The 17,927-nt window shown below is 37.8% G+C and overlaps 1 protein-coding gene across 1 annotated transcript in view; it reads right to left on the bottom strand.

Annotated features, from left to right (window-relative positions):
* Window positions 1–9,817: 9,817 nt before the first annotated feature.
* Window positions 9,818–17,927, bottom strand: part of GABRG3 (gamma-aminobutyric acid type A receptor gamma3 subunit) — a 314,021-nt gene continuing 305,911 nt past the window's right edge. The window contains exon 10 of the mRNA XM_017818520.1: window positions 9,818–16,949. Coding sequence (XP_017674009.1) covers window positions 16,671–16,949 — 279 coding nt within the window. The 3' untranslated portion in view covers window positions 9,818–16,670. The remainder of the gene's footprint in view (window positions 16,950–17,927) is intronic.

Raw genomic sequence — 17,927 nt, 5'->3', positions numbered from 1 at the left:
CCCCAATTCCAAAAGTAATTGAATAATAGAGAGGTCTAAAAGCCCTCTTGAAATACTATTCACACAGTGACTTGGACATCAAGGTCCTTATGTGGTAATTAGGAAAGGCTTTTGCGCCTGAGTTGGTCTCCATGGCACGTGGGCCAGCCTACAAGAAGACTATACTTTCAGCTTCGCTCTTCAGGGACAAAGGCCACGCTGTGCAACTGGAACATAGCAACTGAAACCCTTTACTGTGCCCAAATCACTAGCTTCTCTTGATGGTCTCAGTCAAGAGCTCTAAAAAAAATTTTTCTGAGGTATAGGAGATGCCGCAGAATAACGTGGCTCATTGCAGCTTTTACTTCAGTGGACACAGGCATCTCCGATGTCCTGCATCATGTCTGTCAGCAACGTGGGCTCTCTGGGCACTGAATCTAGCTCTAGTTGTCTTGTTTCTACTTATATGTGGTGACAGAAGAAGGTGGGGCATTTCATTACAATGTGAATGTCGCTCATACGTACGTAGCTAATGTCATTTAAGACTCCCTGGGTTATTTAGGGGTTTCTTGGGTCTGACAGATATAACACAGGTTCTATTGTGCCTATCTTGAGGCAGCTGAGGCAAGGCCCATATTGGGACAGGGTGCTTGCATGTGAGCAAAGGATGTGTATGCTATACCCATGCAAAAGAGTAGAACCTTTAAAAGCAGCTTGTTCTTACTTATTTTCATTAATTATGAAGGGAGTTAGATGTCTAGATAAGATTTAGCCACCTGAAACTGAGAGCAATCCCACCCTAGGTATGAGAGGTTTTATTGCAGAGTTAGGTTAAAAGTAACAATTTTTTTAAAAATGTAAGATAACTCCTTCTGCAAGTGCTTCCTGTTCTGGGAATACTGAAGCACATAGATGTTTTGTAAGTCAGTCTCAGTATGTAGCACTATGAAAAAACAAAGTGTTTAAAATTAACAAAAACCTGATGAAACTTACTGGTAGGCAATATATGTAATATTGCTATGTCATTAACTGTGATGTGCTTTTAGATGTAATATGAACCTTTGTTACATATATTGTTCTTTTTCTTTTTATATATTAAAACAACAGGGTTATAAAGCATGACTAAATCTGTAATAATGTATGCAGCACTAAAAAAACACTTAAATACTTATTAATATGCAAAATACTTCAATAATTTAAATGTTCTGTGGGATTAATGACAGGGCTAGAATAATTTTTCTGGTCTTAATGTAACATTTAAAAACCTCGTAGTCTCAGAACAAGAAAGGAAGGAAAAACACCTTTCGGTTTAGCACTTCATCTGAACAATGGGTCCAATACTTTACAGCATAATGAAATTACACTATTGACTAATAAAATCTGAAATTATCAAAGAGAATGGAGAGGCACTCTCAATACTGTTACAACCCTTGACTTCCAGAAACATTCTCACTTAAATGTACATGTGTTGGTTTGAAAAATATTCCCACATGTGGAAGTGTACGGTTTTTTGTACGGTTTATGTGAGAAGTAGCCACTGTGTCTTCAAGTATATTCTTTTCAAGTGAATTTTGATATTACTAAAGTGTTGGATTTGTATTTACCATTAATAGGCCTGAGGAACAACAGTGAAAATGCTCCATATAGCTCTAACCATGTAGTTCAAGTTTCATTTAAGAACCAAAGCAGAAGGGTAGGAGTCCTGGGTATCTTTCTTGTCTCAGCCAAGCAGCACATCACTGATGCTGCTACCTATCTGTCAGCTCAGAGAAACAAGTACTTACACTCACTCACCTTTGTCTACCAGGTTAATTTCACCCCTTAAACAAGGGGTGTTACTATTTTCCAAAGAAAGGGATGTAGCTTCTATTCTGTTTACTCCAGAGGACTGTCAAATTAAGTGCCATGGTCTTCTCATATTATGAAAAGGAGGCAAACAAAAGTAGAAAACAGCTCTACAGAAGCTAGATGGTGGAACAGTTACACTGGAGCTGGAGAACAGGCATGTCAGGTTCACCCTTTTGACAAGTAAGTTTTAACAGGATTAATGGAAACAGCAAGTTGCCTCTGGTGAGTCACACTGAACCAGTATTTAAGAAGCAACATTCACTGTCTGTCTCATACAAATTTCTGCAGCAATTATGTCCAGACAGAAGTGCAGCCATACTCCCTGTTATGCCGATAATGGACACATCCCCATTTGTGAATGGAGGCCACTGTCTGTCAAAAGACTATTGGATGGTCTGTGAGAGAAGTACGAAAAACCATTCCAGCTAGGATTCACATTCATATGGCTCTGCCAGCTTGGAGTTATTCTTCATATTGTGCCAAACACAGGATAAAATGCAAGTCAGAAAGGAGGCATAGCTTACCTCTTGCTATAGATCGTATGGATGTGAGAATGCACGTTTTGTGACTATGCATGCTGATCATTTTGAATCCATACTTCTCGGCAAGTGTTTTTCTTATGTGACAGTATATTCACAACACGTGGACATACCCTGTTATCCACTGAGAATATCTTCCTGGAAAATGTGATGGTTAGTTATTCAATGGGAGGGGAGACTGTATGCAGGGATTTGAGAAACGCACACTGTTTAACGCCGCAGGGACAGTATATCATTATTTTGTGGCAATAAGATCTTTAGCTTCATTTTGTTAAAAAAAGTAAGATCTTTATGGCATGAGTGAAGAACAGACAAGAGGGATGCTGCTGCATACCCATACATGAGGTTCTCAGCATATTTCTGCTAGTGTTTTTGTAATACACAAACAATATTTCAATGAGATATTTAAAATACTGCATCATAGCCTACTTTGTCTATATTCTTAGCAGTTATTTTAACACAAATAACTGTGGCAGGAACACTTCAATGTGACTGTATAGCTCAGAGTAGTCTTGATAGAAGAAAAAACATTTATGACAGCATTTAGCAGAGCACAATATGAAATGATTGATGATGGAACTTCAAAATGACAATAGGAAAGTGACAGAAACTGTGAAGCTGTTCCTCTGAGGTCTCATATGTACTTAGGTATGCTGTATAATATGCAGCACTTCAGCCTACTGGAGTGTTCCTCATGCAGAAGAGCTCATTACAAGTCCAGTAGCAGTAATGTCAAAAGCACAAGGCTGTGAATTTTCTTCAGAATATGGGTATTTCCTGTTCCACATCTTCTCATTTTCCTTCTTGTTTTGATCCTCAATCTGTGTAGAAAAAGCTTGAGATCATTTAGAACATAACTGGAAAATAAGTTGGGACACTTCATTCCTGTGTTACAGGGAACTGACCAGGACTTTTCGAGACCACTGTGCCATATACTTCTTTATATAGGTACCTTTGGGTATTAAACTGCTGCATGTTGTGGTGAAATCTAGAAATATTTGAGCTGATTTTTTTCAGATGGCTTGAACTGAAGAAAGAGCTCTTTAGCCCAGAGCTCCCTTCACAGTGAGTGATCTCATGTACCATTCCATGCTAGCAGAGCAAAAACTCTCTTTGTACTTGGGCTAATGCAAGACATCCACACTGTGATACTGCAGGTGCACAGTGTGTCAATATAATATAGCAGATACTGTACTTTTTTCCCTTAGTCCTGGAAAGAACAGGGAAATCCCCACATCTAGCTCTGCTCCTTGTAGCTGCACTGTTGCTTACATATCTTTCTTATGCTATTTTTGTTCTGTGTTCCTCAGTGTTCCATGTTTCTGATGTTTAAGGGATAACGTAGGTGGGATTAATCTTCCTTAATTTTAAATGTTTATGACTGGGCTAGACTCCATTTAGACTCCCTTTATAAATGGTGAAAAATAAATTAGTCTGAGTATAGTTTATATGATTTCAATTTCAGAGGTCTATTTTAAAATAAGATTATTTGTGTTCCAGAACTGTCTGTGCCTCTCCATCAGCTGTAAAGAGAATTTAGATTAGTAAGTCCAGTGACAGTCAATAATATTTATACCTATAATTGGACAGATGAACTTCATTTTGTGTTGTGATTTTTTTTTTTTTCCTTTAAGATTTGATTTGGCTGGGATCTTGCAATGTAGAAATAGTGATTTTTTTTTTCCTGGATAGGTAACTGCAGCACATTGCTTGGAAGGGTCCTTTCTTTTCCTGTTCTTACAGATCTCCTCTCACACATGTAAAAAGTTATGGTGTTTCAATTTTTGATGCGGGAGGGCTGAAGTGATAATAATACCTGTGGGACTATAGAATAGGGAGTAAATGTGAGTGTGTAGATTACCTCCCAGAATTATTAATGTCTTATATACGCAACATGTATAAGCCTGCAGGCCCTGCTTTCTGCCTGTGGTGCATTGCTGTCTTTACCTGGTACAGGGCAGTGTGGGAGAAGTGCACACCCAGTTGCCTACATAGTGCTGCAGCAAGCAGCAGTCTCCTGTCCTGCATGCTGACATGGAAGGCATACAGCACTTCACAGATCACCCAAGTGCCTACTGCCTATAGATTGAGTTCTTCCTGGCTTTTGCTTTTCTGGGAGTGTTGTCTTGTGTAAGCACTGGAATGCACTGTGTGACTGAGGTGCATTTCAGCATCTTAAATAGACTCAGTGTAGATGAACCCATGCTGTGAATTAAACTCCCCTTAGGACATATTCTGCTCCAGCCTATTTGTGCAGAACCCACCATTCACTGCCTCACCTGAGACACAGGGCCATGTGATGATGTCCTGCCGCCGAAAGCCTTCCTCCCTGATATTTCCAATACCTCTGCAGTGAACTGTGTAAACCAACCACTTCCTAGAATCAGCTGCATAGCAGATGGCACTGTGATCTAATTTGCACAAAGCTAAGTGTGGCTGTTTCAGTAGGTTTATCCACAGATGTGTGTAGTTAATACTTGTACTGGAACTGTCTTCATATGGTCATCAGTTTCAATCTAACTTTGTTTCACTCATGTAGAACTAGTGAGTTCAATGCCTCTATTAAGCAAATGTGTCTACACACACGACACAGATACAGTGGCAACCTTTGAGCCAAAGATATGTGCTAGAAATGTGCTCATTAATTCAATGTCTTAACCTCCTGCTAAGTTTTTATGGTCATCTACCCATACAGTCTCCCAGTTGTGAATTGCTGGTATTGTACATGGTCAGAAGGGAAGGTACGTACAAGAACTTTGTAGAGAACCCATTTTTCCACCCTTTTGGATATAAATGCAACCACATTAGTTGCAAAACATAGGCAGATAGAGGTTATTTTATTTTTATTTGTATATGTAACGTAAAAAGAGGTTGAAAAAAAAATATCTGTTGTCCACTAGTTGATGACGTGACTTTGGAAGATCTAGTACACCCTACATTACTGTAAGGGCTAGAAATGACATTAATTTGTTGTGAGAGATGTTGGGTTTTAGTTTGTTTTTTCATATACCGAAGTATCTTCCCACATTATAGACACAGTGAACCACACCTAGAACCTCTGTAACACTTAACTTGTTACTCATTCATACATTTCAATGTTCAAGGTTAATACTTTTGCCTATTGCAGTCTGGGTTTGTGTAGATGTGGCCTGTATGTTGCCAATAAAAGCAGCTAGGGTTTTTCCTTTGTATAACACAATATAGAAATAGTATAATTTGCAAATTTACAAGGAGAAAATAAGATTGAGATGGTATCAGGTGCTTCTTTTAAGAAACTGCATAATAAACATTACTCTTTAATTTGACAAAACTGGGGCAGCAGCATACATTAAAAATCCGTTGACATAAATGACATTTCCAAACTGTGACTTTGCATAGTCATAAAAAAGTCCATTTCTCTGGATGGAATTGAGAGGTCTCACTAGGAAAGCATGGTGTGATTCCTGACATGGCTTATGTGCTATATAAAAAGACAAATTGTTCAGAGAATGAACAATGCCAAAGCAGATAGTTTATATGTTGGTTTTAGTTATGTCATTGTTCACTATGTATTGGCAAAGACATTGTGTTGTTCAATACACCTTACCGCATTGCCAGGAGTGGGAAAAGAGCATTCCTTGCTGGTCATGAGAAAGTGTGTGGACCAAGGGAAGCCCTCCACCATTGTTTTCATTGTACCAGGCTTGGTGAGCATTCGGCGTGTAAGTCACCCTCTCTTTGCACACTTTGTTGTTAGTATGGTTGCTGTTTCTATTAGTTTTCTTATCTCATTGCTGTTTCCAATAAGTTATTCTTATCTAAACCTATGATCTTTGCCTCTTGTGTTGCAGCTGCAGGGGGAGAGGAAGCAAGTGCCAGCATGACTTCAGTGGGAGCACTGAACTGGGAAACACCATACCTAAACCATGACGGTATCTAGTTGAATATTTATGGAAGATGTAAATGGTGAAAAAATCCTTTTATAGAATCATAGATATGTTGATTAGAATGTGGGGGGTTTTTTGAGGTCATCTAGTTCAACTTCATGCTTGAAGGGGACTACCACCAATATTAGGCCAGGCTCTATCCAACCAGGTCTTGAAAGCCTCTCTGGAGGAAGCTCCCACAGCTTTCCAAGACAGCCCCTTTCTTGCAATACTGCAACATGAAAAAGCTGTTCCGCATCTCCAATCTCGGCCCCCTAATATGACCCCTGCTATGTTACAGCAAAGCTGAGAGTGTGGCTTCAATGTCTTTGTTACTGTTTCAAGTAGTTGTAGTTTGCAAGTCGAACATCCCTTAGCCTCAGCTCTGTTTCCTCATCTTCTCACGGTACATCTGCTCTGGGCCCCTGACCATCTTAGGAGCTGTCTAACAGGTTCCCTCTGGTTTCTCACATCTCCCTTGACCTTGTGGGCAAGGTGGACTTGCCAAACCCAGTGTATTTATCACTGCCCTATACTCACCAGTGCTGAGCACGGGGCAATAATAAATTCCTTTGATCTGTGGAGTACAGCCATAGCACAGCCCATCATAGAGTTGCATGAGCTGTGATAAGAACACATTGTTACCCTGCATTCAGCCTGGCAATTGCTGCACTCCTCACTGGCTTCTCCTGCTGCTCCATGGGCTGGTTACCAGCCTGTGTTGAAGCATGGGGTTTGTCTGCTCTCTTATTGAACTCCATGAGGTTTCTCCCTGTTTAGTCCTCAGCATAAGTGCTAGGAGTAGACCATGAGGTGGTTTATAGTTCACTGAATTTGAAGATACTCAGTTGTTAATTGTCCTGTCAATGTGTACTAATGACAGCATACATGTAGTATGAATCCTATGAGTGATTCTGAGATAGATTCTCTGCATAATCAATTAAGAAGCATTACAACTCTCATTTATACTTCAGCTAACATGGACAGTAGAAAGAAGGAGAGTCGATGGGAATTTTGCATTTAACTTTTATAGTTGTCATTGCTTTGAGTGGACAGTTCTATCAAAAAGAAATGGTCAAAGCATTTGACCTGATATTTACCAACTTTTCTCCAGTAGAAAATGCATGAGTATCTTTAAAACAACAGTACTTTTTAGTAAAAAATATTGGAAACAGAATGTCTTGGGCTTTGGGAGGTGCAAAATTTTGACTGAATATGAACTTTGTCAATTTGGTTTCTACTCGGTTCTGTAGTGCCTTGACCTACAGTTAAAATGTATTAAAATCTCATATTTTCTGATAAAATCTAATCATTCATTAATGTATTTATGGTTGCTTTCACTGAGGATGCCTTATGGATGAACTGTCACAGCCTCCACTCCTGTGTGTTTTAAGGTCTTCTCCTTCATGTATTTTAGGTGACCATCACACTAAGCTCTAAAAGACTCAATGCTCAGTGTTGTTTTCCTTCCTGGTCCTTACACATGCAGGACCATGGTACCAGGGGTGGCATAGGCTTCAGTGCCCTCACTGCTGTGACAATACCTAACAGCAATGTTCTAACCTGACTTAAGCAGTGCTATTTAGGTATGGAGGGAAAAAAGTGGATGTTACATGTAAAAAATCCCACACAGGATAGCAAGAACCTCTTTGTTTACCTAAGAAGGGTTAAAGTTTGTTTTTTTCTTGATTTGCCTTATTTTTGTCATCTGGTGGACCTTTGACTCCTGCCTGACAACAGCAAGACAGCAGAAGACTAGCTGCACCTTATCAAGGGGTATCTTTTCAGCTCTGTTATGATCTGTGACACTGTTACTAAGACTTGCTCTATAAATAGGGTCTATCTTCTGACAATCTAGAATCTAAAGACACTATAGGATGTAAAAATGTATGTCTATGATATGCATTGGTTGCCCAAAACTAGAGGATGGGCTAATGAAATTCCCATTGGCCCAGATTTTACTTACATGAAAAATTCTTTTTTTAAGGCCAGTTCTGTTACATTCTACAGGAATATAAATTACAACAAAAATAAGAAAACATGCAAGCTAATAAATAAAAAGAAATCCTGGCACCCATTACCGCATGTGAAGCTTTAGCATATATCAGGTATTTCGCATTGCTAACATTGGTGCTTCCCATGTATAAACCAACTTTAAAAATGTGAGGTTTTTTAACTATGGCTATTAAGTGACAGTGGTCTTCTAATATCAGTCAGTAGGAAAATGTCTATTCCATTTATTCCTTATTTTCTGGATAGCTCCCTGATGTTCAGCTTTGCTCATTTTCCATTTCAAAAACTGAGTTTACTTTAACTGAAACTGTCAAGCAGTAATTCAGTTCTTAACTAGATTTGTGGTGGTGAGACAGAGGGTAACATAGAAAGGCAGAACTTATTGGCACGATTCATCATCATACTTTATTGCACAGTCAAGCCTACTGGGCAGGAAATGTTATTAAATTGGAAGATGTGTCACAGCCTTCTGAATTTGGCAGGATGAGCACCTTTAAACCTCTGGAAGGGCTGGTGTGAATGAATTGCAAGAATATAGCTGGTGTTCCAGGCCAAGTTTTGCAAGGGAGAAGAGCTGGCATTGTGTTCACACTGTGACAATGGCATGTGTTAATGACTAATGTGTGGAAGGAAAATAGTCATGGCAACGATTATGCTTACTAGTTATCCTGGGGAGTGAGGCATAATCACATCTACTTGGTTACTGCATTTCTAGCACTGTTATAACAAATGTCAGCTGCTGTTAGGGAAGTCCATAATCTATGTTTATTTTTGAGTAGACAAGTCAGTACTAGTAATTGGGTTTTGTGAAATAAAATGTCTTTTGGGAAAACATGCCTTACATACAGAAAATATAACAAACTCAGATAGTAAAATCTGTTGGAACATGAGAAATCTGGGAAGTTTCTGCATTATCTGTGGCCCAGATGTCACCTCCAGTGTTACTATGGACTGGAATCCTGAAATGAAGTAGGCATTTCACAGTCATAGTGGGTTGAGACTGACAATTCTGTGTTCATGAATGTACAGAGGCAGGAATTAAATTGCGTTCAAAGAGCATAAATCAAGAAGACAGTCTTGTGAAAATACAGACTATAGTTTTACCAGGAAATTTCATTGTGTACTGAAAAAGTTGGAATTGGGAAAGTTTTGAAACCAAATTTGATTACAAGTTTTAAATTGAAGATTCTTTGCATTCAAGCAGTTTATGCAAAAGACACAGCTTATTTCTGGATTTCTGTTTGGATTCTGTAGGTTATTCTTCCCATTTTATGTTAGCCCCATGGATAAACTGCAGTCTCAAATCTTTGAGTTCAGTGAGCTCATGCTCACTGTTGAAAACACTTTTGAGGACTCCTGAAATTCCTTTCAAGAATACCCTATTGGAAAGGTAACACACCGTGCCTTTTCTCTTAAGCAAATTTTCAGATATCTATTTCTATTTTCTTAAGACTTCAAATTCTATAAGAAAATACAACCACCAGTACATGCACGCAATACTTGCATTTTCTGATAATGTGTATTTATTTGTATCCAGAAATACAAATGTTGGGATCAAAATACGAATATAAATAGTATTCTAGACGCACAGCCCTACTCCTTAACACAAAGTAAACTGGAATGGATGTGATCAAGAAGGGAAAGTCATCTGTGAACTTGAGGAAATGAAGCACATGGGTGTTTGACTTTTCTGATTAAATCAGTCTGGGGGATCACTAGGATGGCTATCTAACTTAGAATGACATACTGGTGCTAGTGCTATCTGTATTATTCAAGGCACATTGGGCACATAATTGTACTTTCATTTCACTATGACATCACAAGCTGCACTGCTAGCAACGAAATCACACACCCCTAAGAAAAACTTAGGAAGGAAAGATAATTAGAAATCTAAAATTTTGTCTGTGTTCTATAAGAAAGTTCAATTTGGCACATAGTTGGCAGTATTTATGTGATTCCTAAAACTGCACTCTAAAAATAATTCATGTGTTGTCATGGTGAGAAAAAATGTTTTGAGAGCAGTATACTGAGAGTTTAGAACAGGATTTTATGAGGGGTTTGATGGCAGCCTGTGATAGCCACAAACTGGTCTCAGATTCCCACTAGGCTAGTGTTCCAACTTTTGACAGTCACAGGTTGGTCCATTGATTGGACCACACTGTTGGTCCAACAGTGAGCATGGATAACAATAAAGTCACGGGACTCCTTAATGACTGCAAAAGAGAATATGGCAGACTGATACTGTAATACCTCTGCACAAGGTTTCCAGCTGTTGTTCAGTTGAACACTGTTTTGTGGAAACTTATTCTGAATTTTTTTCCTTTGGAGCACCCTGTCTGGCAGAGGCATACATCCCTGGGTTGCTCGTGTAATACTGTCAGATGGAATTATTTTATCAGTTTTCCATGAGTTCAGTTGTCACTCTCATTTTAAGAATCCCAGGTGGTCTGTAAGCATGGGATGGATTCAGTAGCATGATCTGTTCCATACTCATTTGTCAGTAGTTTTTTTAAAAATATGCCATCAATATTATTCACTTCATCCTTTTTATATTAATGTGCAATTTAGAAATTTTAGCATTTACCTCTCTTAGTCCTCACTTTAAGTATGTAAATCACAAATCTCACTTTAAGTACTTAAGTTACAGATCCAGTCTACTTAAGTTTTGAAGCCAATCAATGGATAATCAAGCCCTCCAGAATATGATCCAATGCTCTTCCTATTTGCTTGTAAGAATATTTGAACTTAAACCCCTGTTCTGGTCAATGGTCTTCATTAATGTGTAAGGTTTTGACTTAGATCTAGTGGTCTTTTCTTTGACACTTGTACTCATAACACAGTCTCAGTAACAAGCCATCATCTGCTTCACTGTGGGTATTTCATTCATTGTATTTTAGCATATATTGCGTCAGGACAGCTTCATCTCTCCCAAGCACTTTCACAGGCTGCAAGACATTAGGAGAATATTAAGTGCTGTATTAAACACTAAGGAGAGCACCTGGGTTCCCCTATAAAAGGCTCTGCAGGCTGTCTTAGGGCTCCAAGTAAAGTCACATGAGTGCTTTTATGACACCAAAGAGGCTGTTGTGTCTTCTCTGACTAGTGCCATTCATTACCTAGATCAAGAATACCTGGCAAGTAACTGACTGTATCAGTGCCTTATTTGCCTGGTTCAGTCTCTGAGAAAGCCTGCTCCTAGACATATGAATAAACATAACCACATCTTCTGCTTGTCCTTCATAAATAACAAATGATTAGAAGATCAAAATGCATATTTTGATAGAAAGTAGAGATGTCCAACTCTGATGCACTGAACTTCATAATGAATTTTCCTAGACTATATGTAAAATACATAGTATAAGAATAATGAAACCATACTTTTTTTTCAGTATGTAAGTGTAAATTGAGCTAATTTTGTGCTTGCCATTTGTATAGGTGGAGGGAGGAAGGATCTAAAATTAACTCAGAAAAAGAAAACCATCTAAAGGAAAAAGAATCTCACCTTTCAGCTGTAGAACTGCATTCCCAGTGAATAGTCTGCTTTTTTTCTATTTTAAATAGTCTTCTGGAAACTTATATGGATGAGGTAAACATCAGCCTTGAGTTTATGCTCTATATCTCTTGGTGGGATGAAGTTGCTGAGTGAAGAAGGAAAGATTCTTCTAAATTGCTAAAATCCTACTGCAGTTTTCCTAATATTTAGGAAATAAGAAACCTACAGACTGCTTAGAAAAATAAAGAAAAAGTAGGCAAATGCTCAGTCTGTAGGTTGAAGACGTTTAGAATATTGGCCACACACTGTGGTGCTCAAGAAGAACTTTGGTAAGGTCACTGTCCCTCTTTCTAACTCTCAGATGAGGAATAGTATATCCTTTAATATTAAGAAATGATAAAGGCACTGATGTAAGAGGCACAAAGATTTCACTGTGAGAAGGAAGAAGAAGATACCTTGAAAAAAAATCATCTGATTGTGTAGGCAGCTAAGATTATGGGATATGGCTTGCCTTTTCTTAGTGTATTATATCAAAACTGGGAAAGAGCAGTCAATGGGAAGAGTACAGTCTGTTATGAACAACCTTCACAGCTTTCAGTGGGTGCTTCGTTTTACAGCTTAGAAGGTAACACCAACCCTCCAGACTGTGAGGCTAATGAAATTTGTCTGTCTTAAAATATTGTCTCCCTTCCCACAAAGTCAGCAGCTCCAGAGTTCCCTTGCACCCGATTGCTTGGTGTGTGGGCAGGAGCGTAATTTTTCTAGATGTATGGAAAAAATTGGCGTTAAAAGGAGGCAAACAATCTTCCTTTCATGAAATGTCCAAGTAAGGTGAGCTGTGATAAATTCATGTAGCAACATCAGATGCTAGACACTGAGACACATTAAGGCTGCAGAAGTGTTTGAGATAGCTATCTGAGTTATTTGGCAGGATGCCTCAAGTTCCAAAAATATAATTTTCTATCAACTAAAGGCTCATGTGTCATTGCTGTTCCAGCTGATGAATGTGCAAACCTCCAGGTGGATGATTTGGAATTAGCTGTGAATTGATTTGAATAAAAGGACTGTGACAGATAAGAACTGCACAGCAATAAAAAATAATTTATTTCTCTTTTTTTAGCTTCACGACTCATCACAGTCTCCATGAAGACAATTCTCGGTATTGTAATTTTTATCATTTTTATTGGTATGCACAATATACCAATATACAGTTAAGAGTTGATTAAGTAGAACATTAGCATCTGAAAGAGAAGAAAGGTTACCAAAGTGCCTATGTTTTAAACTGCATCCGTATTTCTTGACTAGAAAGTTACATTAAAATTTCGTGGTGTGTGGTGCATTTCAGTTCCACATTACTGCTGGACATGGAGACAACATAAACTGGCTACAAGTTTTTATACCCTTATTCTTGGGAGAATAAAAGATAGAGCTTTTAGTATGCTAGTAAAAGGGCCAGAAGAACTGTGAAGATTGAATTAAGCAGACCAGTATCTTTATACATTCTTAATTGCCTTGAAAATGCTGCCCTCAATGCAGGAAAATACTGTCCAACAACTTTTAATTGAAGGGGGAGAATAAGAGGATTTACTTTAGTTCCTACTGGGAAAAAAATCCTCACAATCTTTTCTGTAACTTCAACAAGGAAGGACTGTAATGTGAAGATACTTGGGTTTGTGATTTTACATATATATCCAAATGTGTTCATTTCACTGCTCATTTGTTTTTGCCTTCTTCCATTTCCTTCCTTGGAAGGATAAAAATAAGAAGTAAACAACAACAAAAAAAGTAGTTGAGTAAATGCAAGTCTTGAATACAAAATTATCCACTAAGAAAATGTTCTAAAATGCAGTTATTGTATTTCATATGGGACAGTGCAGAAAAATGTTTGGGGTTTTTTCAATTTGTGAAAGAAGTAAAAGAATACCTGAAGGTTAATGAGGACATTCTTACTACTAGAAAAGGATATAGCATATAGATATACGCAGACCACATTATCTAGGTCTCTAGAATACTTGCATTTTGAAAGATTCAGAGCCTAGAAAGATTGTCTTCCCTGACCTCTAAGGTTTATTACTGGCTGTCAAAGCACAGAGCAGTAAGGCAGTGAGAGTAAACCAAGTACATAGGAATGAGCAGAGGAATGCATTCAGGAACCTGCCAGCCTGCAGCCACCTAGCTTGCATATAAATCAATTTTTTGCACATAACCCCAAAGTAGAATAAATTACACAGTAGAATCTATCTCCTGCTTTCAGTACAAGAGCAGAAGCCAGAAGTGTCTGCAGATTCTTTCTTGTCAGGACAGTGGAAAAAAAGTGGAATTATATGCTTCCAACTTCTGTTTATGAAAACTCAGAAAACAGAGGCAACATGACTGGACTTAGCACAATCAGTCTTCCAACGTGCTTTCAGTAGCACTCATGGGTAGCCATGAGCAGAAGTGTAAGAAAAACATATGCTTATCATCTAAAATGGGAAGAGTCCACTTACACACTTACTTTTGGGGTATTCACTCAAATATGTAATTGTTAAATAAACCTCACTTTAACTGTTCAAGATCTAATGCTGGAAGGCACCTTATTGTGTGTCATTTTTCTCAATGCTAACACCAAAACCAATTGATTGTGCAGAGGGTTTACAGGATCATCTCCCTAAAGGAAAACTCTTTCTATTTTTTAATTTAGGCTTGGAATATTTCTAGTATTCTTTCAAAATATGGCTGAAGATGACTATTAGAGTAGATTAATTCATAATTAGAGATCAGTATATTCAACTCCAATTCAATCATCTTCCTGCATGGCTTAAAATATCACTTCCAAATGCAGAACACAGAGGTTTATAGAGCAATAGATTTTACAGAGTAATTTGCTAATGAGAGTTAGCAAAATCTTCAACATATGTTTTGAAACTAGGAGGTTTTCATTGGCTTAGAAGACATCTGAATGGGTAGATTTTTTTAAAAATAAGGTTTAGATCCTGTCTCCAAATATTTCTTCTCTGTGCTTCTAATATGAATTTTGTCAGTCCTTACAGAAGTGATCCCCCTCCCTAGCCTAAACCCAGCTATGTCTCTGATATTTCAGACAAGTGAAAACCAGAAGATTTTGAGTAACCATAATTAACTTTTGTGTTAGACTTTTTTCAATTAAAAACTCACTGGAAGAACAGAGCAACAGCAATGACAGACAGTGATGTTTCAAAGAACATGAAAGCATTTCTGTTCCCTTAGAATTACCACTGCATTAGCTTTTGCTTGTTTGCAGGGTTTTGCTTATGAGGAAAAAAAGGAACTCCTCTTCAATCACATCCACCATTCATTTTTTTATCAAATACTGTGTGGAAGAGACAGACATTTTTTGAGATTATAAAAAAAAATATCTCCAGGAGAGAAAAGAAATAGAATTATGGTTTTAGGCATGTTTCAATCTCAATCTTTTGTAACCACTTGTCATCCAAAAGTAGTGAAAAGCTATTTCTATTTAATTCTGAATCTGTTTTGTTTGCTTAATAACAATTACATAGACAGTCTGTGAAAGATGTCATCTAGCTTAACACTGTAAAACTAATTTTTGAAAGAACGGGTAACAAGAATTTAATGGTCAAAAGCTTGAAAAATACAAAATTGCTTTTTACAGTAAAATATAGTTGAAAATTTAGGAGAAGAATGAAAGCAACTTCTTTCTATGCATGGTAACTATTCCATGTTTAATCCAAGTGTCACAATTGAGTTCCTGTAACGCACTATTCAAGTCAAAGGTGTTCAGTCTTCATCTCAGGCCCAGGGAACAACTGCCATGAGTAAATACTACAGTGTTTAACTTTATTAAATAAACAAAAAAAATCCTTTGGCACGCACTTTTCAATTTTGTAAAACAACTTTGAGAGAAAAAATAAGAATGCATGGGTGCACTTTTTAGTAAATTGAAATCCAAAGAAAGTCACATATTCCTGGTGCTATTATATATATATATGTGTGTGTATATATGTATATATATGTATATATAGCACATCAAATGTGACCTGCTACAATGACACAAACAAGCAGGAATCTTGTCCTGTTTCAAGTAGAGTACTTTAGAAATCAGTGACAATCCTGTGTTTAACTAGTCATAAAAAAGACACTTAAAAGCTTGAAAAACTGTAGAAGTTATTCCTACAGCTGCCTCAGAGATAGGCAAGTGTTATTTATATCAAAATAATAGCTTTCTTATCACTCTGCCTTTTCACCTTTAAGTTAAAATCAATATGTGCAGGTAAGTGGCTAATTCCACAAATCCCAGACCTTTGCAGAAAGTAACGTTCATGTTTTGATCCCACCAGAGACATTTCTCTACTGTCTTTTGGTGATTACTCTGTATCAAGGAGATCACTAATGAAATATTTCCCAAAACTTGTGGGATAAAGCTCAAGTAAATTTAAATAAAAATGAGCTGTTTTGTTGGCTTTGGCTTATTTGCCAATGCCAGTGTACATTGCTCTGAGCCTCAGAGATATGACAGCATTTTGAAGAAAGTATGGGAATGAAAAATAAAAATGACATATTTAATTTTTGCCTGAATTGTGAATAGCTGCTATGCCAAGGCAGAATAGTAGAGATTCTAATATACAATAATTGTTCATAAACATCACTCACACTACAAATTCAGCTGAATTTTGTAAGAATTTTTTCCTTAAAACGAATAGCAGTTAGGAGAGAATTCTTCCATGTTTTTCCTTTTCAGGAAGATACATACTAAAATTATTCATCAGGCTCTGTGATGGTGATGAAGAAGGTGAAGGTTAATGTGGTCTTTATAATTTGAGATGAAACTGACCGTGTCCTTCACTTTGTCTGCACTTTCACCATCCATCCACAGTGAGAAAACACAGCAGTCTTCACCGCTACAGGCAACATTTAAAGATAGAGGTATCCAACCCAGTAGACCAGGTTAAACAGCAGGAAGGATGTAGGAAAAAAGACCCTGGAGTAAGAGTCCAGTTCTAAGATGTCTATGTGAATTCGTCCTCTCCTCCATGAGCCTGATTTGCACTCTTCATAACAACAGAAAAAGCTCTGACAGTCTTTCCCATCCAGACATTCATAGACACAGGCATCTTCAAATTCTTGCCAATACATGGCATTGTTCAATGTGATGACCGTAGCTGGTGGTCTCATATCAAGTACAGAATAATTCTGAAGAGACAAAAAAACCCACAACAGTTTGATAAGCTTTCATGGATGATGAAGATCAAATTAATAATCACGGGAAAAATCACAGGAGCTGAGAACAAGTGGTCAATATTTAAGAATTCTAGATTTAAGGAGCATCTTTGTTTCCCTCAAAAGATGCCTTTTCAGATGAATTTCTGTAAAGATATTGTGGAGTGGCAAGTTAAATAATTCTATGTGTATTTCCTACTTGGGTAATTTAAGAATATATTTCCCAGTAATAATTTTCTTCACACTTATGAGTTCACTTACCTGTCAGAATATTATTTGCAAGTTGTTTTAAACATTTGCAGCCACTACATTTAATAATGGATTCTGAAAAATAAGGAAATATCCCCCTTCTCCATTTAATTATAAAACGACCTTCACTTAGCATAGATGCATTCACTGCGTCTTAACTTTATCATGATTTATAAAACCAGATATGGTCAGCAACAAATAGTGATCATTTCAGTACAGGATTTCAAAATGTCATTCCTAGGCATGTCCCCTTAGTGCTTATCACACTAGCCATGCTCAGAAACAAGACACTTTGTTAATAATGCATCCTCACAGTACCATTCGCGCCTACAGACCTCTCCTTCTTCAATGTACTCCCTATTTACACTTTGTCAGCTTTTCTGTCACATAATTTTCTTTTCAGGAAGGATGCTTTCTCACAATAGTCTCCCTTCTCATTAAGCTATCCATTCCATCTTCACAAATGTCACCTCCTCCACTGACATCACTAGAAAAGGTCCCATCAGCTTTGCTGCCTGTCTGCACCACCCTGACAAAGCAGACACCAGCCCTGTCAGCACAGTTTTCTCTACCTAAGGGGCCCTTCCTCTCTCTGTGACTGTGCTGAGCTTTGCCTGCAGGAGCATGCTGGCTATGCACTAAGAAGTCACACTTGTTTGCATTCAGGAGGATGCTCTAGGTCCTTGCCTCCACACTTATTAT

This window comes from Lepidothrix coronata, unplaced genomic scaffold, assembly GCF_001604755.1.
Source record: "Lepidothrix coronata isolate B3197 unplaced genomic scaffold, Lepidothrix_coronata-1.0 Scaffold68, whole genome shotgun sequence".
Lineage (NCBI taxonomy): Eukaryota > Metazoa > Chordata > Aves > Passeriformes > Pipridae > Lepidothrix > Lepidothrix coronata.
The sequence above is the reverse complement of the archived record's forward strand: the minus strand, read 5'-3'. Positions and strand labels throughout refer to the sequence as shown.